Genomic DNA, 24,054 nt, shown 5'->3' with positions numbered 1-24,054 from the left:
AAACAGAGGTGGGAGTAGCACGGTTCTTCATTCGCACCCAATACTAAAGGGGAATGAGTATTTATTCTAGATATTTATCTTGCTCATCAGCTCTGTTTGGATGTCATTATTATGCTGGAAAATAGCCTACGATTAATGAAAAGAATGTGTCAGATAGCAATTTTGGTCGAGTTTGCGCTTTCTGGTGACAGCAACGATCCAGCCTAACATGTGTTAGTAGTCAGAGAGACATGACTGAAATGAATTGAGTGATGAAAAGAACTGCATATGAATCATACGTTACCAACCAACAAGCATGTCATGTATCTTGGGCCGACTCTCTTCTCTGTATACATCAATGATGTCGCTCTTGCTGCTGGTGAGTCTCTGATCCACCTCTACGCAGATGACACCATTCTGTATACTTCTGGCCCTTCTTTGGACACTGTGTTAACTACCGTCCAGACGAGCTTCAATGCCATACAACTCTCCTTCCGTGGCCTCCAACTGCTCTTAAATACAAGTAAAACTAAATGCATGCTCTTCAACCGATCGCTGCCTGCCCGCCCGTCTAGCATCACTACTCTGGACGGTTCTGACTTAGAATATGTGGACAACTACAAATACCTAGGTGTCTGGTTAGACTGTAAACTCTCCTTCCAGACTCACATCAAACATCTCCAATCCAAAGTTAAATCTAGAATTGGCTTTCTATTTCGCAGCAAAGCATCCTTCACTCATGCTGCCAAACATACCCTCGTAAAACTGACCATCAAACCAATCCTCGACGATGTCATTTACAAAATAGCCTCCAATACCCTACTCAATAAATTGGATGCAGTCTATCACAGTGCCATCCGTTTTGTCACCAAAGCCCCATACACTACCCACCACTGCGACCTGTATGCTCTCGTTGGCTGGCCCTCGCTTCATACTCGTCCCCAAACCCACTGGCTCCGGGTCATCTACAAGACCCTACTAGGTAAAGTCCCCCCTTATCTCAGCTCGCTGGTAACCATAGCAGCACCCACCTGTAGCACGCGCTCCAGCAGGTATATCTCACTGGTCACCCCCAAAGCCAATTCCTTCTTCGGCCGCCTCTCCTTCCAGTTCTCTGCTGCCAATGACTGGAACTAACTACAAAAATCTCTGAAACTGGAAACACTTATCTCCCTCACTAGCTTTAAGCACCAGCTGTCAGAGCAGCTCACATATTACTGCACCTGTACGTGGCCCATCTATAATTTAGCACAAACAACTACCTCTTCCCCTACTGTATTTATTTATTTTGCTCCTTTGCACCCCATTATTCCTATTTCTACTTTGCACTTTCTTCCACTGCAAATCTACCATTCCAGTGTTTTACTTGCTATATTGTATGTACTTCGCCACCATGGCCTTTTTTTGCCTTTACCTCCCTTATCTCACCTCATTTGCTCACATTGTATAGACTTATTTTTCTACTGTATTATTGACTGTATGTTTGTTTTACTCCATGTGTAACTCTGTGTTGTTGTATGTGTCAAACTGCTTTGCTTTATCTTGGCCAGGTCGCAATTGCAAATGAGAACCTGTTCTCAACTTGCCTACCTGGTTAAATAAAGGTGAAATAAAATAAATTAAAAAATGTAGGATTGCAACATTCCGGTAATTTGCCCAAAATTCAGGTTTTCCAGATATCAGGGTTAGAGGATTCCGGATTTCCTTTTTTATTCCCTCCTGATTCCGGGAATGTTCCTATCAGGATATGTGGAATACCTGGGATTTTTTTTTGAAGTTATGGGAATTTTGCAACCCTACTGCAGAACTCACAGAACTGAAAACGTAAATATAAATGACGACAAGCACTCGCGACTATATTTTTCATTTTCTTTCGAAGGAAAAACCATTTAAGGATGAATTGATAATCATATAAGAAAGTGAGAAAAGCTGTATTTTGATAGGAGCGTGACCAGACACCATCAGTATGCTATTACAAGTGAAGATCTTAAGCATCAATCTACAGTAGTAAAGGGCGAGCCAAAGGAGAGTGGTGCCACTTCACCATTTCCAGGATTGTTTTAATTAGGAACCAAATGAGCCAAAGGGGGGGGGGGGGGGGGGGCTAACCTGTATTTGTCAAATAACAATATATATACCTTTTTTATTTTTTAATTGCTGCTGTGTGCGCTAATGTATACATCCCAGCCCGGTGAGTGTTTTTAAACAGCAGTACCTAACTCTCTACAGATCTGTCCACACCCACCACTGAGTCTCATTGAGATCAGTGTTTCCAGACCAGTGAGTTACGATACATACACAAGGCCTCCACAGACATATATCACAGTTTCCACTAGTCCGAGGGTGAGATGACAGATTATGTAAAAAGCCTGTAAAATCCTGCGTGAAACTGAGATATTTCTGGGGTCTTCTGTGGTCAATTAGCCATCCCATTTTTCCGGACGTTTCCCTACCACTCTTGGGAAAAGTGGAGGAACGCACATCCATTGCCAAGGAAACCCAGCTCCATACAAAGTGTCCGCTCTGGCCCGACGTTCTGGCTCTGGGCTCTCATCCCAACGCGTGGAAAACTGGGAATTCCAGGTCACACATTCGCCAGGGGAGATTATCTCACCACTAGCGTTCATGAGCTCAACTTTATGTTTCAGGGAAAAATAAAGTATTCCATGAAATGCTCTGACGCTTGTCTCTTGTCTCACTCTTTATTTGGTTCGCTTTCATCACATACCCAGCCAATGTGACATACTTTGAAGAAAATGACTGCATCATTTTAGTATAACCTCTTAAAGTGAAGAAATACTTGATTTCTTCCAGGAGTGGACAGTGAGTAGATAGATTCTATACTGACATGGACACACACAGAGTAGTGTATTGAATAGCAATACATCACGATCAAACAGCTTTCGCAACCGCTGACCTTACATACTCTTAAAGGCACAAGCACACACACACACCAAACCACCTACAGTACTAACACCCCACACTTCCTGCAATACAGTAAGGGGTGGTTTCCCAGACACAGATTAAGCCTAGCCCTGGACAAAATAAGAACTTTCAATGGAGGTTCTCCCTTGAGAATGCTTTTTAGTCCAGGACTAGGCTTAATCTGTGTCCAGGACACTGCCCCTATGGAGTTGTGTCTACTCTGTTGCTGCTACACTCACTGTTTTGCTAAACTCTTACACAGGCTACAAATCACAGGAAGTTGGGAGCACCTTAATTGGGGAGAACGGGCTTGTGGTAATGGCTGGAGAGGAGGAATGGTATCATTCCATTCGCTCCGTTCCAGATGTTATTATGAGCCGTCCTCCCCTCAGCAGCCTCCGCTGCTACAAATGCACTACTCTCCAGTCCTGTTGCATAATGGGAACCAGGAAAAGCAAACAGAATAAAGGGAGTTTGACCGGGCCTGCTGTCTTCAATTAGCCCAGTTTCCGTGCAGAGTGTCTAAGACCGCCCTGGCCCTTCAGTCTGCAACTTGTCAGTGTCAGACAAGAGTCCCATCCGGCAAGGTCTCCCTCTTCGCGCTCCAAATTCCATCGCAAGCGGAATTGCGTTCCGCCCCATTTCGGACGTAAAACGGCGGTTTGGGCCTCCATATTGGAAACATGTGAGAGGAGTGACATAGAAAGAACGGTGTGTCACGGAAGGAAGCAGTCTCGGGAGTTCAAAAGCAGCTAGAATCACTTGAACATGCTTGGGCTCTTACCACACCATATACTGTAGTCTACATTAGAAAAATAGCCATATACACACAAAAATGAAATCCATACATGCTTTATTCATGTCACTCTTCCACAAAGAATGGCTTTCTGCATTTTCAAAAGCATCCCACACACAGAGAGCTCTTGTCCGGCCTGCCGTGTAGGGAGTAGGACAACAGCCATCTCTCCAGCTGCACAGGGGCAGTAAGCCTAACCCCTGCAGCCTGCAGCCCTGTACTAATCCACTCATCATTCAGATTAAAATCCGCTCTTTTGTAAGTGTTAATCCAGACCACAGCAACATGAGTGTGCGTCCCGGGCAGACATGGCCAAAGTGACTTCAAATCAAATCAAATTGTATTTGTCGAAAGGCGCCGAATACAACAGGTGTAGTAGACCTTACAGTGAAATGCTTACCTACAAGCCCTTAACCAACAATGCAGTTTTAAGAACAATAAGTGTTAAGAAAGTATTTACTAAAATAAACTACGGTAAAAAAAAAAAAAAATTATAAAAAAATAATAATAAAGAAGAACATATTTAAAATAACAAATAATTAAGGAGCAACAATAAAATAACAGTAGCGAGGCTATATACAGGGGGTACCGGTACAGAGTCAATGTGCGGGGGCACAGGTTAGTCGAGGTAATTGGGGTAATGTGTACATGTACTGTAGGTAGAGGTAAAGTGACAATGCATGGATATAAACAGAATCCGGGTAGCCATTTGATTAGCAGTTCAGGAGTCTTATGGCTTGGGGGTAGAAGCTGTTAGGAAGCCTTTTGGACCTAGACTTGGCGCTCCGGTACCGCTTGCCGTGCGGTAGCAGAGAGAACAGTCTATGACTAGGGTGGCTGGAGTCTTTGGCAATTTTTAGGGCTTTCCTCTGACACCGCCTGGTATAGAGGTCCTAGACTTAAACAGAAACCACTGTGGAAGAGCGGTAATGAGGATTTTTTTGTTGTCGTCGCAGAGGATAATTTACAACCATTATGTCAGCTAAAAGACTTAAGTAGTCTGATATAGTAGCAGCTATAACAGCTGTACTGGCAGCATAATGTATGTGTTGTATGCTGATTGGACTAGTTTCATTTATCCATAGAAATGTATGTACAACCTCTATGGCTTCATCCCACATTATACATATACTATGTAGTGACTAAACTATTCTAAATAGGGAATAGGGTGTCATTTGGGACAAAGACACTATGTATCTCAGGGTTTTTTCTGCATAGCAAAATCTTGTTTTTTTCGGGCTGCTTATGTCCAAACAGCCGTGCTGTTATGATTTTTGTTGTCCTTGAAGTCTTTTGTTTTTTGCATTATTGTTTTCTGTTTTCCTTTATCTTTGTCTTTTTTCTCTTTTGTTCATTTTGTTGGTTGTTGGTGAATGGGATGGGGGATGGAATTATTTTATTTTTCTTGGGGGGGGGCGACGGGGGCGACGGCAGTGTGTGTGGGTGGGTGGGGGTTCTCGGATGGTTGAGGGGCAGCTCTTGGGGCTGACGGGTCGCTGGTTCGGTTTTGACCCTGTGGGAGATCTGTCGACGTGCCCTTGAGCGGGGCGTTGACCCCAGTTGCATCTGTGGGTCCCTCTGGATGGGTGTCTGTTAGATGACTAATGTGATGTAGATGTCGAGCGGCTTCACTGCAAGTTTGATGTTTGAGTCATTCAGATAGCATAAGCCATGGCACAATATTTAGAATACCAGGAAATTACGCGAAACAAAAATATCATCGCAACATGCAACAATGTTACAAGCATTTCGCTACACCCGCAACAACATCTGCTAAATATGCGTATGTAAAAAATAAAATGTGATTTGATTTGGTCAAAGATTTGACTGAATTACAGTTCATATAAGGAAATCAACCAATTGAAGTAAATTAATTAGGCCCTAATTTATGGATTTCACATCACTGGGAATACAGATATCTTTAAAACAAAGGTAGGGGTGTAGATAAAAAAAACAGTCAGTATCTGGTTTGACCACCATTTGCTTCATGCAGCGCGACACATCTCCTTCGCATAGAGTTGATCAGGCTGTTGATTGTGGCCTGTGGAATGTTGTCCCACTCCTCTTCAATTGCTGTGCGAAGTTGCTGGATTTTGTCGGGGACTGGAACACGCTGTCGTACACATCAATCCAGAACATCCCAAACATGTTCAATGGGTGACATGTCTGGCGAGTACGCAGAACATGGAACAACTTGGACATTTTCAGCTTCCAGGAATTGTGTACAGATCCTTGCGACATGGGGCCGTGCATTATCATGCTGAAACATGAGGTGATGGTGGCAGATAAATGGCACAACAATGGGCCTCAGGAACTCGTCACGGTTTCTATGTGCATTCAAATTGCCATCGATAAAATGCAGTTGTGTTCGTTGTCAGTAGCTTATGTCTGTCCACACCATAACCACACCACCGCCATGGGGCACGCTGTTCACAACGTTGACATCAGCAAACCGCTCGCCCACACGACGCCATACATGCTGTCTTCTATGTGCCAGGTACAGCTGAAATCGGGATTCATCTGAGAAGAGCACACTTCTCCAGCATGCCAGTGGCCATCGAAGGTGTGCATTTTCCAACTAAAGTTGGTTATGACGCTAAACTGCAGTCAGGTCAAGACCTTGGTGAGGACGACGAGCATGCAGATGAGCTTCCCTGAGACAATTTCTGACAGTTTGTGCAGCAATTCTTCAGTTGTGCAAAACCCACAGTTTCATGAGCTGTCTGGGTGGCTGGTCTCAGACGATACCGCAGGTGAAGAAGCCGGATGTGGAGGTCCTGGGGGATGGCGTGGTTACAGGTGGTCTGTGGTTGTGTGGCCAGTTGGACATACTTCCGAATTCTCTAAAACAACGTTGGAGGAGGGTTATGGTAGAGAAAAACATTAAATTCTCTGGCAACAGCTCTGATGGACATTCCTGCAGTCAGCATACCAATTACACGCTCCGTCAAAACTTGAGACAGCTGTGGCATTGTGTTGTGTGACAAAACTGCACATTTTAGAGAGGCCTTTTATTGTCCCCAGCGCAAGGTGCACCTGTGTAATGATCATGCTGTTTAATCAGCTTCTTGATATGCCACACCTGTCAGGTGGATGGATTATCTTGGCAAAGGAGAAATGCTCATTAACAGGGGTGTAAACAAATTTGTGCCCAAATTGTTCGTATGAAAAACATGGGACTAACACTTTACATGTTGCGTTTTTATTTTTGTTCAGTGTAGCTTTAAAACTGCAAATTTTCTCTTAGCCCCATGAAAAAATGTGTAGAATTGCAGGAATTTTGCTTTCAAACTGCACAATGGTATCGCCACCACATGGAAAATGAGTAGAATTGCAGGATTTTTTTTTTAAAACAGCCACATTTTGTCACTGCGGCCAACAGGAGGGCCTCTAAAATGTTCAGTCAGCGACCACTCCATTGGCCATGCCCAAGGCCACGCTCCTGTCACACCCACCACCTAAGCCCCATTTTGAGCCAGAAAAAAATCTGCATCTACTGTAAGCATTTAGTTATGGCTGGCTTTGATTTAGACCAGCGAAACGTCATAATGGAAGGATATCATACTACAGGCCAAATCTGAGAACATTCTGTACACATTAACAACCAAGCTCTGTCTGAGATCTGGGGTGACATCATAATTCACACAAATGTGAACCCGATGAAAACACTACTGCACTATTGCATCATGAGTTGATTATAGTACCATAAAATCTGCGTTGCTGGGTGCATGTGTAAAATGTGTGTGTGTGTGTGTGTGTGTGTGTGTGTGCGCGTGCGTAACATCTGATCTGAAAGGGGTTACAGGGACATCTAGTGGTGACAGCAGTCCTTCTGTTATGTAGTGTGTGTGTGTGTGTGTGTGTGTGTGTGTGTGTGTGTGTGTGTGTGTGTGTGTGTGTGTGTGTGTGTGTGTGTGTGTGTGTGTGTGCGCGTGTGTGAAACAGTAGCTACTGTATCACAGTACACTGCAGGGAGAAAGAGTGCAGAGCCAGCCAAGACACTTCTATCTCTTCAGTCTATAACCGGGCACGAATCAACTGAACCAAATGTAAATCAAAACTGGACGTTGAACTGGCGTTTGTGCCCAGTGGGATGTGCCCGACGTCTGCAGCGCAGAGTCTGAGGACATCGCTCTATGCCACCCACTGACTACATCCTCCGCTCTCCCTGTCCAATCCCCAAAATAAACATGAAATAAAAGATTAATCAGCTGCCTCCTAGTGTGGCTGGCTGGATGGGTCGAAAGCTGGCAGTCCGCTAAGAGTCGAGCGCTAAGATTTCTCGCAGCAAGACCCTGCAGTCTCAGTGAGGGTGCAGATAAATCTGCAAGGGTGCAGCCGGAACAGACAAAACAGAGAAACAATCAAGCTTGCAGATAAACAAAGAGAGAGAGAGTGTGTGTGTGTGTATGTGCGCTTGTTGCTGTGTTCACTCTCTCAGGCATACATGTACATACTATCTGGTGTATGTGACAATGAAACATCCTATTTTAATTTATTATATATACACACTCAAACATTTGCACGTGCCTGAATGCATACAGGAATGTACACACACACACACACACACACACACACACACACACACACACACACACACACACACACACACACACACACACACACACACACACACACACACACACACACACACACACACACACACACACAGTCCATACACACCCTTCACATACATATATATTTAGCAGTTAGTGTTGGGCCAGTAACCGAAAGGTCCCTGGTTCAAATACCCGAACTGACAAGGTGAAAAATCTGTCAACGTGCCCTTGAGCTAGGCACTTAACCCTCATTTGCTCTAGGGACGCCGTACTACTATGGTAAAAAAAAAAAAAAAAAACATTTCACTGCACCTATCCAGTGTATGTGACAATAAAACATATTTTGTACTATCTTTTTTTTAATCATTTATATTCCAGACTCTAGTCTGGAAGCCAAATTCTTGCAAATGTACTGTGTATTTAAATACCGTATTCTCGACATAGCTCATTCTACTATTTCTACTGCTATACCCATTTTAGTTACACTGTTTATTCACACCACATATTTATTTATATACTGGATTCATGATACAGCCCACTCTAATATCTACTGCTGTACGTATCATTCTGAGTATATCTTGTGTCAATTCTTCTGGTGTATATATGTATAGATTGCCGTTGGATTACTGTTACAGTGCTATTTGGGTTAATTGGATTCCTTCTGACGTTTAAACATTTCTTGATAAGATTTTTTGGGGATATGTTATTTGTGTTCTTAGTTGGACATTTTACTGCGTTGTTCGGAGCTAGTAACATAAGCATTTCGCTACACCCGCTATAACATCTGTTAAACTGTGTACGCAACCAATAAACTTTGATTTTGATTTAACACACACACATACACACACGACTTTGAACGAGCTACAGGTATTCCTAGAAGGAATCATTAACGGAAACGCTTTCTTAGTGTACGCGGTGTTGAACACAGTACAACATTACTAAGACTAATACCTTATGCCTCTGTTTGCCCTCTCAGTGGAAAAAGCAATTACACTTTCTCCCTCTCCCTTCTCCCTCTATTAAAATCTCTTCTCGGTCCTAAATTGATAGAATTAGGCAACAGACTCACGTATGGAAGCTGTGCTCTCCGGCGATGGCCCAGCCCACAGCACGGCATGAAGGGGATCAGGGGGGTTCAGGAACGGACGGCAGCCGCCTCACAGACACCCTGTCAGGCAGCAGCATCCACTCAGCCTCGGTCCATGGCTAAACACTCGGCCCGCAGGGGGGGGAGCAGGAGAGGAGGGGCGGAGGAGGATGGAAGGGAGAGAGGGAACGAAGGCAGGAGACGGAGTAGAAGGAGACTGCCGTATCCACGCCGAGTCCCCCCCTCCTCCCCCTCCACACGTACAATCAAATCCTCACAGTCAGACCCAAGCACTATCTAATCTAACTCTCGGCAGGGCAGTTTCCACAGCGAATTTGACTCCAGTGCCACCTCAGCCCTCCAGCCAGCCCCCATGTCCCACAGCGCAGCAGAGGCCAAGAGAGTAGAGTGCCTCTGAGTGAGGTGCAGGTCTGTTACAGCACTGCCTGTTACCCCAACCCAAATCCTTATCCTCTTCAGCACCGCGGGGCTGCTCCTCTATTTAGCTTTCAACCAAATCCTCTGCAGTACTGCTGCTGTTCAGCTCCGTACGGTGGTTGGCTGCCTGGTTGACTGGCTGTCTGGCTGTCTGGCTGGCTCCCTTGGTTTTGGTTCAGCTCCTCATGTGTGTGTGTGTACCGTCTTGTCCTGTAGAGGCTCCTGGGGGACACACGGTGCAGAGGGGTCCTGACTCAGAAGTGGAGGCGGAGCTACCAGTGTCCTTTATTGACCACTGTCCTTCCAGTAGGGGGGGCGTTGCCCTCGCCGCTTACGCCACGCCTCTTCTTTCTCTCTGCCTTCACCTTGGGTTAAGTCAGATGGATGGACAGGGAAGAGTCAACGGGACTCTTTCTCTCTAATCTTCCTTTTCTTTTTAAGTCTTCTGTAGAGAGTGTGTTGCTGGCAAAGAGAGAACTGCAGGGTGGTGGTCAGGCAAGGTAGGGCAAGGTAGGGCAGAGGCTCAGACAGAGATCTGGCTGCTGGGCTAGCTGGTGAGAACAGAGACTCTGTCTGGTTGTGTCTGTGTCTGGTGCAGAGAGCAGCAGCAGTAGCAGGACTCTCTCTCTCTCTCTTTCACTGTGGTCCCTGGCTCAGTCATGTCTGAGCGCTGAGTGGAACACTGGCTTCATCGCTTCTCTTTCCCCCCCTCTCCTCTCCTCTCCTCTCCTCTCCTCCTCCCCACCCCACCCCTTGTCTCTCCTGCTCTTTCCCTTGCCCTGCCCAGTGCACTCAGCCTAACAGATGATTGAGTCCAGAACTTAATGTACTCACTGCTGTGTCTCTGCTGCAATCAAGCCTTCCATCTCTCCGCCCCTTCGCTCAACCTACCATCCCTTCCCACCGCTCTCTCTCCTTGCAAGGGTGTGTAATGTCTCTCAGTCACCTCCTCTCTCCTGTCGTAGTCGGAGAAGGGTAGAGAGGAGGGGTAAAACAGAAGGATAGAGGAGTGAGAGAGACTGGCTGTCCTATCTTTACCATTGTCTCCTCGCTGCATTGAAGAGCAGGTGCTGTTGTCTGAGTACACAGGGATGGATGATACACAGTCTGAATTTCAATTGGCCACTGGCACTACTGGCTTAGAACATTAGCTTTACCCTCACGCTCTCTCCCTTTTTCCCTCCCGACAAACCAACTTTATTTCATTATTTCTCACTTTCTCTGTCTGTCTCTCCCGCTCTCCTTTTTGTTCTCACTCTCTGTCTCTTTCTCACTCTCTCTCTCTCTCTCTCCCTCTCTCCCTATCTCCTTCTTACTGATTGGAATTCTCTCCTTTTCGGTGTCTCAAAGGCTGGTATTTATGAGTACTTTCCCTCTCCCGGGGAGTGCTGTGCTGTTTACATCATAAGCTGCTTTGGGTAAGCAGCAGCATTTCTTCCAACACTCTACAGCAACCTCAGTGTTTTTTCCCTCTGCCGGGGAAAGTTTGAGTCATTTCAATGGCTGTCGTCCTTATAGCACAATGTGGCTCTCCGTTTGATCCCGCTAATACAGGCTTAAAAGGGATACTTCAGGATTTTGGCATTGAAGCCCTTTATCTACTCGTGGATACCATTTTCTGTGTGCAGTTTAAAGGAAGTTGCTAACTAGCGTTTGCACAGTGACTGGAAGTCTATGGGTATCTGGAAGTCTATGGGTATCTGCTAGCATGCTAGCAGATACCAATAGACTTCCAGTCAGTGCCTTTAATGCTAGTTCGCCTTGGCTCGCGAAAGTACCTCTAACTTCCTTCATACTGGACACAGAGACATTAAAATGGTGTCCGCGAGTTCATCTGACTCTGGAGAAGTAGATAAAGGGTCTCGTTGCCAAAATCCCGACGTATCCCTTTAATGTATTAATTGTATGCAGAGATGACATTGATACTCTGGCATCTGCTGTGCTGTGACTAAAACAGCTCCACGGGGCAAGGGCAGCCGCTGACGCTGTCTCTCCTGTCCTCCGCTGCTGCTGCTGATATCTGCTGCGTCCCGAACGGCACCCTATTCCCTATGTAGTGCACTACTTTTGACAGGAGCCCTATATACGGAGAAGGGGTGCCAGTAGAGACGCAGCCCTAATCTCTCTTGTCGCTCTCCTCTCCTTGTTCATGCCGCTCTCCTCTCTCTGCTCCATCTAGTACGCGCCACAGGTTCCACAGAGCTATTTGTCACAAGGACAATCGTAACGTGACGTCTACTGTCAGATAGTAGGCTAGAGAGCTGAGCTCGGACAAGAGGGCAAACCCCGTTCTCTCTAGGCCAGGCCAGTTTGACCAAAGCAGAGTCTGCGTCCCAACTGTTACCCTATATAGTGCACTATTTTTGACCAGGGCCCATAGAGCAATCATTTGGGAAGGGAACAGTCTCTTATATTACAGTATTTACAGATAGCCTCCAGTGATGCTTTCATATGTACTGTAATGAATCAATATATATATTAATCTCCTATCTGGGCAAGCGGGAACTTTTTTAGAGCCCACTAGTTAAAAAAAATATGGCACATTCTTTCCTCTCTGCTTTGATAAATCGGAGTGTCACATCAATGCCTCATTCTGGGGTAGGTGTGACAGGCGTCACTGTTTTGATGGAGGAGCATCATTACAGGCAGAGACCTTTCACAGAGGCAATGGGAGGGGGACTACCATCCCATCGTATCAGAGAAGTGATCATCACTCACTCGTTCCTTACGCCGCTACCATGACAAATAGCAGTGGGCCGTGATACGCCGCTCATGATACACCGCTCTACAACAAAATCTGTACTATCTGAATGAGAACACATATAAATGAGTAACACTGTGAGGGTACAGAGATCTTTCAGGGACATGGACCTAATAGGTACTATACTATACTTTACTACACTGAACAAAAATATAAACACAACATTCAACGATTCTACTGAGTTACAGTTCATATAAGGAAATCAGTCAATTGAAATAAATAAATTAAGCCCTAATCTAAACATAGGCCCACCCACTTGTGAGCCAGGGCAACCCACTGGGGTGCCAGACCCAGCCAATCAGAATGTGTTTTTCCCCACAAACGGGCTTTATTACAGAGAAAAATACAGGTGAAGAAGCCGGATGTGGAGGTCCTGGGCTGGCCGTGGTTGCACGTGGTCTGTGGTTGTGAGGGCGGTTGGACGTACTGCCAAATTCTCTAAAACAACATTGGAGGAGGCTTACAGTAGTGAAATAAACATTCACTTCTCTGGCAACGGCTCTGGTGGACATTCGTGCAGTCAGCATGCCAATTGCACGCTCCCTCAAAACTTGAGACATCTGTGGCATTGTGTTGTGTGACAACATTTTTGAGTGGCCTTTTATTATCCCTAGCACAAGGTGCACCTGTGAAATGATTATGCTGTTTAATCAGATTCTTAATATGACACACCTGTCAGATGGATAGATTATCTTGGCAAAGGAGAAATGCTCACTAACAGGGATGTAAACAAATTTGTAAACAAAATTTGAGAGAAAAACATTTTTGCACGAATGGAACATTTCTGGGATCTTTTATTTCAGCTCATGAAACACGGGACCAACACTTTACATGTTGCGTTTATATTTTTGTTCAGTATATACAACTCAAAACAATGCTGTGTTAAACACATCCAAATTTGGCAGTTGGGTCACAAACAACTCATTGATTTCTTTAAGATGGGTTGTTGATAATGGGCGAAAAAGTTTTAAAAAATATTAAAAAATCCCAACGTGTGTTTTGTCGACTATTTACCCAGCACTTGGTTGTTTTTAACCCAACATTTTTAAGAGTGTATACTAGACTAGACTAGAGGACGACTGATTATGATTTTCCAATGCCGATACCGACCAAAAAAAAAAAAAAAAGCTGATACCGATTAATCGGCCGATTTTTATATATATATTTGTAATAATGACATTTACAACAATATTGAATGAACAACGAACACTTTTTTTATTTTAACTTAATATAATACATAAATAAAATCAATTTCGTCTCAAATAAATAATGAAACATGTTCAATTTGGTTTACATAATGCAAAACCACAGTGTTGGAGAAGAAAGTAAAAGTGCAATATATGTGCCATGTAAAAAAGCTAACGTTTAAGTTCCTTGCTCAGAACATGAGAACATATGAAAGCTGGTGGTTCCTTAAACATGAGTCTTCAATATTCCCAGTTAAGAAGTTTTAGGTTGTAGTTGTTATAGGAATTATGACACGTCGACTATTTCTCTCTATACCATTTGTATTTCATATACCGTTGACTATTGGATGTTCTTATAGGAACTTTAGTAAACAGCGCTGTGCTTCAAGCATTGCTAAGAGCTGCTGGCAAACGCAGTAAAGTGCTGTTTGAATGAATGCTTACGAGCCTGCTTCTGCCTACCACCGCTCAGTCAGACTGCTCTATCAAATATCAAATCATAGACTTAATTATAATATAATAAACACACAGAAATACACGCCTTTGGTCATTAATATGGTCAAAACTATCATTATAATTCGAAAGCAACTATAATTTCGAAAGCAAAATGTTTATTCTTTCAGTGAAATACGGAACCGTTCCGTATTTTATCGAACGGGTGGCAACACTAAGTCTAAATATTGTTGTTACAACCTTCAATGTATTGTTATAATTATGTAAAATTCGGGCAAATTAATTACGGTCTTTGTTAGGAAGAAATGGTCTTCACACAGTTCGCAACGTGCCAGGCGGCCCAAACTGCTGCATATACCCTGACTCTGCTTGCATTGAACGCAAGAGAAGTGACACAATTTCCCTAGTTAATATTGCCTGCAAACATGCATTTATTTTAACTAAATATGCAGGTTTAAAAAAATATACTTCTGTGTATTGATTTTAAGAAAGGCATTGATGTTCATGGTTAGGTACATTGTGCAACGATTGTGCTTTTTTCGCAAATGTGCTTTTGTTAAATCATCACCCGTTTGGCAAAGTTGAAGTAGGCTGTGATTCGATGGTAAATTAACAGGCACCGCTTTGATTATATGCAACGCAGGACAAGCTAGTTAACCAAGTAATATCAGCAACCATGTGTAGTTAACTAGTGATTATGTGAAGATTGATTGTTTTTTATATAAGTTTAAGTTTAATGCAAGCTAGCAACTTACCTTGGCTCCTTGCAGCCACAAGGTCCTTTTGGTGCTGCACTGGCGTAACAGATGGTCAGCCTGCCACGCAGTCTCCTCGTGGATTGCAATGTAATCATCCATAATTGGTGTCCAAAAAGGCCGATTACCGATTGTTATGAAAACTTGAAATCGGCCATAATTAAATCGGCCATGCCGATTAATCGGTCGACCTCTAGACTAGACTATACTACACTACTTTAGGTCTCCTGTAATGTATCAAAACTTCAAGGTTTAATGATAATACCAACACACCACTATTTATCAGAAATGTGAAGTAACGATTCACAGTGACAAAAAAACAAAAACAACACAGAGGATTCAGATACTTGGCAGGCTTGGCAGGTCTCAGCCCCACTGTCTGTCCTGCAGACGTTCTCATTTAATCACTGAGCGTACATCCCAAATGGCACCCTATTCTCTACACAGTGCACTACTTTTGAGACGGGACCCATGGGGCTCTGGTCCAAAATAGTGCACTATATAGGGAATAGGGTGCCATTTGGGAGCCAACCTAAGAGAGTGGGTGCCTGAAGACAAAGACTGCCCTGCTCGTAACAGAGGGCACTGCTCTCTAATGACTCCCCTCCTGACAGGACAGGAGAATGGAGGAGATTATACAGGCATCCATCTTACATTTTCCCCTCAGGTAAACAAGACAAGGTCACTCCTGGATATATTACCCTAAAAGGATGAACAACTGTTTGGGACATAATGTGATTCTATGCAGTTCGTGGGCTTGAATGAGCATTCTATTAACATAAAAACAAGCTATTATAATACTACAACAGAAGAAAAACCTTTTCTCTTTTCATTTTGAGTCCTATAGGTTAGTACCTATTCACATAACTTCAACTCCAAGGACATGCATGCCAACACTGACTGACAATGCAGTAGCTCATATTCATGATGGGTAAATGCCTCTTCATTTCTTACCACCAGATGGCAGTCTTGCTATTCTGTGCCACTAGCTCAAACAGAGGAGACAAGTGATGCGCCACCATAAACTGCCTTACAGTGGCCACCCCATAGGTCCAAACCATTCATCTAGTATTCAAGTCCATTTAACATGAATGGTTATTCTATTATTCTTGCAAATTATGAGCATTGCATATGTAGCCAACAACAAGCATAATGCTTGATTCATTTGCCAGCCTATGGCTCACAGATGACAGAAAACATGTACTGTTGGAAACATTGAACAGAGGCACATCCTCTCCACATATTGGGGTGTCCTTAAAAATGTCTGCAGGACTCAGGTCTATAAGTTTGTCAGTGGCCTGAACAGAGGCAACTAGATTACTCCATATCCTGTCTGTGTCCTTGGTATCAGTTACATAAAACCCCCCTGGGGTTGCCAGATTTGATAGGTGGCACAGCCAATAACTTGCTTACGTAACCCCTTCCCTCCATTAACAGGAAAAAAACATCACTTGTGGATGAAAATAAAAAAGTCTCTAATCAAGAGAATGAAAAAGGGGTTTCCTGCCCCTGCAGACCCCACCACACCCTTTCTTTCAAACACTACCTCCACCGCTATCCCTATGGAGAGAGGGTCAGTGTCCCAAATGGCATTATGAGAGAGAGAGAGAGAGAGAGAGAGAGAGAGAGAGAGAGAGAGCGAGAGAGTGTGTGAGTGAGAGAAAGTGAATGTGTGAATGAGAGAGAGAAAGTGAGTGTGTGAGTGAGAGAAAGTGAGTGTGTGAGTGAGAGAAAGTGAGTGTGTGAGTGAGAAAATGTGAGTGAGAGAAAGTGAGTGTGTGAGAGAGAGAAAGTGAATGTGTGAGTGAGAGAATGTGAGTGTGTGAGTGAGAGAAAGTAAGTGTGTGAGTGAGAGAAAGTGAGTGTGTTAGTGAGAGAAAGTGAATGTGTGAGTGAGAGAATGTGAGTGTGTGAGTGAGAGAAAGTGAGTGTGTTAGTGAGAGAAAGTGAGTGTGTGAATGAGAGAAAGTGAATGTGTGAGTGAGAGAATGTGAGTGTGTGAGTGAGAGAAAGTGAGTGTGTTAGTGAGAGAAAGTGAGTGTGTGAATGAGAGAAAGTGAATGTGTGAGTGAGAGAAAGTGAGTGTGTTAGTGAGAGAAAGTGAGTGTGTGAATGAGAGAAAGTGAGTGTGTGAGTGAGAGAAAGTGAGTGTGTGAGAGAGAAAGTGAGTGTGTGAATGAGAGAATGTGACTGTGTGAGTGAGAGACAGTGAGTGTGTGAGTGAGAGAGAGAAAGTGAGTGTGTGAGTGAGAGAATGTGAGTGAGAGAATGTGAGTGAGAGAAAGTGAGTGTGTGAGAGAGAGAGAGAAAGTGAGTGTGTGAGTGAGAGAATGTGAGGGTGTGAGTGAGAATGTGAGTGTGTGAGTGAGAGAATGTGAGTGTGTGAGTGAGAGAGCGTGAGTGAGAGAAAGTGAGTGTGTGAGAGAGAGAATGTGAGTGAGTGAGAAACAGGGAGAGAGAGTGAAAGGGTGAGAGAGAGAGAGAGAGAGAGAGAGGAGGTGGGCGAGAGAGTGAGAGGGAGAGAGAGTGGGAAGCCAAGTGAGACCTTTCACATAAACACAGCAGAGAGTGGGAAGCAGCAGCAGGAGATATTACATAATTCTTATGTAAACCAGAGTTTGAGAAATGGCAGATGCTGTATAGCCAGGCTGGTGTAAAATGCCTCATCAGTCAATGCAAAGACCTACCGCAGAAATCACATAACTAAAACTCCAGCAGTGGATGTTGGGCATTAAAAACGTGTACCTTTATGGCTGTTTGGGATGCATTTCATTCTATTCTCCTGTTATACTATTAATAAATGTCCAGAGCACTTAGATAAGGCCTCAGGAGATGTATGGTAATCTGATAAATCCTACAAAGGGTTTGGCAGCACTGAGTATACATCCCAAATGGCACCCAAATTCTTATATAGTGCACTGCTTTTGATGGGCTCTGGTAAAGAGTAGTGCACCACATAGGGAATAGGGTGCCATTTGGGACGCAACCTGAGAACGACTCCATTTTGGACAGAGGGCCTAAAATCTTAAACAAATTAGACTGCAGTGCCCTTCAAGCTTTTATCCCTGCAATTATACAGTATCAGTTACCATCCCCTCAATGACATTCAGCTCGGTTCAACATTATTTATGGAGTCCATGACGCAGTTTTAGTCCTTTAGAGACTACTCCACTACCGCACCACCACTACTCCCTCTGGTTGCTGACTGAGTGGTCCGGAGCACCACTGCTCTTAACCTCCTCCATCCTACCATAAACCCCATGGGCAGTAAGAGTCACAGGGCACTTCTCTATTTCTTTCTCTGTCTCCATTTCTCTTCTCTCGTCCCCTGTCTCTGTCTGCCCTGTCTCTGTCTGCCCTGTCTCTGTCTGCCCTCTCTCTGTGTAAGAGTGAGCAAAGTAAGACTGTTCTTTGCGTAGCCGTTTGCCCGCAGGACCGAGAGATGGGAGGTGTAATGGATCGAGCGTACAGTAGCCCCGATGAGCCGCTGAACACTCTGAACACTCGCCCACATGAATACTGGGATTGAGTCACCATGCCAACAGGTGTGGTGTTGGGGAGATGGGAGAAGAGTGGAAGGCACTCAAGCAACGTGTGATATGAGCATTTGGAAGGAATAGGCGAGACTCACAATTAAAAGCTTGATGAAAAAGTTCTGTAGATCATTTCAAGGAAAGTAACATAAAATCATCACAAAATGTACCTCAACTATTATTATAGTTTTTAAAAGATATCTCTTTTGATGGGGTATACATTTGAGTCTGAGCATGGTGAGAGCTCTGATAACAAAGAGGGAGGATTACGAAAAAATGTCGGAGAAAATTAAAAAGAGCTTGACAGCTTGACGAATAGGCAGCGAAACATGTTTTGAAACCCAGTTCCCACTATGTGTTAGTTTAAAGTTTTAGACACCGCAGCCTCATACTTGTGTGAGAAGTGAAAATAATCATGTCCGACAAGATGGAGAGGGAGAGGGGGAAGGGAAAGAAGGTCAGCTTAACCGCTGTTATGATAAAACAATTCAAAAACAGTGTAGTGACTTAAGTTCCTAGCAGAGTTCCTGAAAGGGCTGCTGTTCCTGCGGTCCTCTTCCAGCAGACATCTAAAAGGGGATACTATGTCTGCTCTTAGCTTTGCCAGTCTGACCCCGGGAACAACCTTTCCTCTCTCTCTCTTTTTCTTTCTCTCTCTACTTTCTCTCTCACATCCTACATCATGTCTGGGTATCTCTCTCAGCGGGGTTGTGTCTCAGACGTACTGTCGTTGCTTCTCTGAACCTCATACGTTCCCCCTCGCTCCCTTTTCCTTTCTCTCTCTCTCCCGCTACTTGACGCTCCTTCCCTGTCCTAACTTCCCGCTCACGTCTCGGCATCTCTCCCGCAGTGTCGTGTCTCAGATGTAAGCTACTATAGTCGCGCTCTGTCTAATTGAGTTTGGACTGAGAGCGTCGTAGAGGATGACGACAGTCAGTCAGAGGTGGTCGGCCTAATGAGCCTGTTGGCATACCCGGGGGGGGAGAGAGCCATGACATATCACTGCTGAGAAGACCATCACCACCACCCTAATCCACACAGCAACTCTTCACTGATCATATAAACACACGGTAAAAGCAAATGTGAACTTCCCTTAGCCTCAACTCAAACACCTTCTCTGTGCCTGAGAGAAAGCAGACGGCAATTCCACAACGTGCCATATTGTTCTGATCCCACTCTGGTTTCACCCCTGCTCTGCTAAAGAGGAGGCGATCTGTGTCTCCTCCAAAAAAGGAAGAAACAGTTCGGCCGAGGCGCCCATCCTTAACCCGTCCTCTCCCTGTCGGGCTCCGCAGTTCCGCTGCTCCAACATAAACCAGACGCAGCGAGTGCTTCTTCACACTGTGTACCTCAGAGGGTCTGCTTTAGGCCACAGTCTCGCCAGCCACACTCAACCACTGAGTGCAAAGCTACAGGGCCACCAGTGCCGGCAGTTCACAGAGATCGTTAACATACTGTACCCAAGCACTGTTTACCAAAGGGGCTTCTCGTTGCAACATGCAATGATTTATATCAATGACTTGGCAATTTTCACTCTTACGCCACTATAAACTTACTGGCTATGTACTGTAAACCATAGAAGTAGAGCGTTCTAATTATATGCGGTAAACATCCAGCGCAGACGTGATGTCGTAAGTGTCCGATGGACAGATATTCTAGCGCATACAGAACGCCTGGAGATATCATCACATTCATACCATTATAGTGAACTAATGCCCCTCTCTAACGCATTCAAAGTCAGAAAAGGTAGTGTCTCCGGATTACTTTCACACCCCCACCCGCACTTCCTAAATCAGATTCTCACTGGCAACCACTGGCTTTGCAGAAAATCCACAGACCTTCCAAGATACTGAGGTGATAAATACCTTTTAGGTAACCTAAACACAGGGTGTTTGATCCCCTTACCTGTCGCACAAAGCTGTTGGTTGTTGTATCTGAAGAGGTGCTTCCATCTGATCCTTTGAATCTGCCTTTCCTCCGTGCTCCTTTTCCATGTGACTTCAGAAAGGGGAGAAAACAGATTTTTTTTTTTTAAAAGACCATTATCAGCAGGTAACACTAAAACCTGGATAACAAAGGGTATGACGTGTTGACATATGGGGTATGACATCTTATGTGGGTCGTAGCAGCTGGGGTCTTCGTGTGTGTGTGGGGGGGGGGTCTTCCCAGAAGATTTTGTTTTGTTGAACGACAATGAGAAGGTTTTTCAACTCCAAAATGCATGAAAATGTAATTATGTTCTCTTCCTATTTGTAAGTTGTTGTAACTTGTCACTCTGATCTTAAAAGCGTGCGTCAGCAGAAATTCTAAAAAATTATAATAATTAAAAGTATATATTATTTGTAATATTTTATTTTGGGGGGGAAGAGTGGTGGGGAATATAGGGGAAACAATGAGTGTATTACTATGGGAAAAGATTCTGGTGGCACTGAAGATAGTTTTTAAGTAATTGGAAAATAAAATGGGGCTCATATGCATGGGGCTCATATGATCAATAGTTTATATACTGTCTGTGATCATAATAGGCTACACCTCGGGAAACTGCACTACAGGGCTGAAGTGCTATGTTGCTAGTAGCAACTGACTAAACACCAAATCTGCTTTTATTCCAACACATTCCCCCAGGACATGTAAATTATGAATATAAAAAGAAAGCTATTCTGTCGGTTACTTAGAAACCAAACACAAATCAAATCAATTCAAATTTTAACCAGTTATTATGTCTAGTCTATTTACTCTAAAATACCCATTTTGGTGCAGGCACTCAATATGTAGTGACATTAGACAACGTTGAATGCCATTTGTAGTGCATATATTTCCTATATCTTTTTATGAGAGCAGCCTAGTTGTCATTGAACATTCTGAATATTGAATTCACTACATTCATAAACAGATAGGCAAGTGGAAATAGTGCAACATCCAGTACTTGCAATAATAATTGTAATCTGCTCTTTCAGTAGTTCAGAACCAGGGCTATTATATACTCCCCATTGGAGAACCCTCTGAAGAACCCTTTTTGGGTGCAGGTAAAAACCCTTTTGGTTGCAGGTAGAACACTTTTGGGTTCATGTAGAACCATTTGTACAGCAGGTTCTACATGGAACTAAAAAGGATTCTACCTGGAAATCAAAAGAGTTATCCTATGGAGCCAGCCGAATAACCCTTTATAGGAATGGCTGAACAAACCAGAGGTAACTCATTTCCATTCTTTAGGACTACAAGCTGGCAAGCTCCTCACTCTTAGAAAAAAAAGGGACATTAATGGGGAAAGAATGGCGTTTTCGGGTTAAATGCCGCAAATAAGATCTGAGATCATATCAGTCAGTTAACGTGACCTTTATGAATTATATGGCCTTTATGTGCTTTATGTTCTTGTTTTGATTCCATAAATGCTTCAAAATTCACAAAAAGTGACGTGAGCTGAAGACGTTATATCATAGAACAAAACGTATAAGATCTCCTAAGCATGTGTTTACCACAGACCTTATTTTTAGTGTTAATCCAAAAACCTTTTTTTCTTTTTTTAAATCATTCATTTCCCCGTAGGCTTTGGCCAACGAGCCACCGTGGAGTTAATGCCTACAAAACGACACATTTACTATTGCTCTCTATACTGTGTCCTGTAATGTAAAATGATTCAGACATCTTACTGAACCACTGACCTGGTCAAGAGATCTAAATATTTTAATCACATCAAAGCATGCAAGGCTGGGAGACAAACCCCGTTTTAACTGTGTGGATTTCATATCCAACCCCCAAGGATGATAAAGTACTGGTCTGGCCATGCAAAAGAAATACAAATATTTACAGATGCATAAATGTAAGAAACGTATTGCCTAATAAACCTGTTGGCTAGGATCACCAGGTAAAATAATTGAATTGCACCAGCCTAATTGTCTTCAAAAGAATGACAGCTAATAACTATGTAACACACCTGAAACAATAGCAGCCTAGTTGTTTAACTTTTTACAAGAATATTCGTCCTTATCATCCAAAAGGTAGGCTATTCTACCTGACATAACTCAGGCTCCTCCAACGTTTTTGGTCACGGTTTACCGATTCGTTACATTTGGCGCCAAGCCAAGATGGTATTGGAAACGAGGTATTTGCATCTATTTTTGTTGGATAACTTCATAAATGGCAAGTTATTTATTACCATACACATGCGACATAGGCATAGAAATGATCAAATATTGCAACTGTACATACTTGTAGCCCAGGGTTTTCGAGCGAATCCATATGTCTGTCCAAAAGTGAGTGCGTCTTTTGCAAGTTATTATGGACCATTTGACATCCAACCGTCGATCGACCCGTTGAGATAAGACAGTCAACTTGTTCAAGGGTCGGTGGTCAAGCTTGACACCCGCTCTCTTCGACATTTAGAGCGGACATTTTTGTTTGACACGACTTTACGTCCAAATGAATCAAAATAGTTGCGTGAAAGAGACTTTTGTGACGGAGGAGTTAAGTGACTAGGCTATTTTCCTCAGCCACTCTGCCATGCAGTCTTGAAGTTTGAGTCAGACCACAACCGGGAAGACTTAGGAAGGAGGAGCAGTTTGCGTTACAAAAAAAAAAAACGTTTTTCTAATGGGCTTGTTTCCTCCCTTTAGGTAAAAAAAGAAAGAATAAGACTGCATGTCATTGAACAGCTCAGTCACTTAGCGAGTATCTGCCCCTCACTCCCACGTTAATTCACTGTCAGCCTTCACCCACGTTCGCACTCAACTGGTTACAGTTGCTCTAAGCAGGTAAACTTGCGCATATCGAGCAAAGGCACAGGTGTAAGACTTGTCTCAAGCAAGGAACATCTAGACTAATTCTGGTTGCTCGAGTTAACATTTGCAATGATTTGAACTTTATTTTGTAAAATAATAGTTACTTTTATGATTGGGTTCGAACATAATGGAAAGGGGAAAATCTAAAAACGTCACACGTAGATGATTGTTTGTAGCCTAATACATCTCGTTCACCAGACACTTCCGCTCATGCACAATTATCCTGGGGATGAGGTTAGATTGTAATAGACTCAGTTCACAGTAAGAGTTGTTTTGGATAAAAACACATGAAATGTTTATGTTTCGCAATAAATAGCCTTACATAAAAGGACATGCTACTGTCTTTGCACTATAGCACATTTACACACCACAATGTGCAAATTATGGGGGCCAGGGGATGAGACATTAGCTCCCCTAAATGCAACAAAAGTCCAACATTGGTGGTGGGGGAGCAATTTTTTTGCACTGCTACAGTGTTAAATATGAAAATAAAAGCTTATTCCAAATTAAACGAACACTCCCACCACTCTGTCATGATTTAAACCTTTCAATTGAATTAATCTCTCTACTCCGCCTGTCTGCTAGTTTGGCTAACACCTAACTCTCAAAGTCCTCCTGACTTCAGAGTCTGGAATGGCTCTTTGATGTTGTTGGCACAATGAGTCAATAATGAAGGGGGCTGGACTTTTACTGGTTGGCTCTCTGTGTCTTTCTCGCTCAAACGCCTACATGCACAGCCACACACAGAACCTGAGCGCAGCCCTCTCCCATTACATTGGTTTTCAAATCCAAACAACGAGAGG

General features: G+C 43.7%; 1 protein-coding gene across 3 annotated transcripts in view; it reads right to left on the bottom strand.

The window, feature by feature from the left end:
• cacnb2a (calcium channel, voltage-dependent, beta 2a) overlaps positions 1-23,366 on the bottom strand; it is a 111,595-nt gene extending 88,229 nt beyond the window's left edge. For 2 of the 3 annotated variants that reach the window (XM_029756065.1, XM_029756067.1), the window contains exons 1-2: positions 22,683-23,366; positions 20,379-20,471 (exon numbers count right to left, since the gene is read on the bottom strand). In XM_029756065.1, the coding sequence (XP_029611925.1) occupies positions 20,379-20,471; positions 22,683-22,760 (171 nt within the window). In that variant the 5' untranslated portion in view covers positions 22,761-23,366. Of the gene's footprint in view, positions 1-9,328; positions 10,501-20,378; positions 20,472-22,682 lie in introns of those variants that run through there. The other variant, XM_029756068.1, reaches the window with a different exon arrangement.
• Between the last annotated feature and the right edge of the window lie 688 nt (positions 23,367-24,054).

This window comes from Salmo trutta, chromosome 6 (genome assembly GCF_901001165.1).
Source record: "Salmo trutta chromosome 6, fSalTru1.1, whole genome shotgun sequence".
NCBI classification, from domain to species: domain Eukaryota; kingdom Metazoa; phylum Chordata; class Actinopteri; order Salmoniformes; family Salmonidae; genus Salmo; species Salmo trutta.
This window is presented reverse-complemented; position numbering and strand designations above follow the sequence as displayed.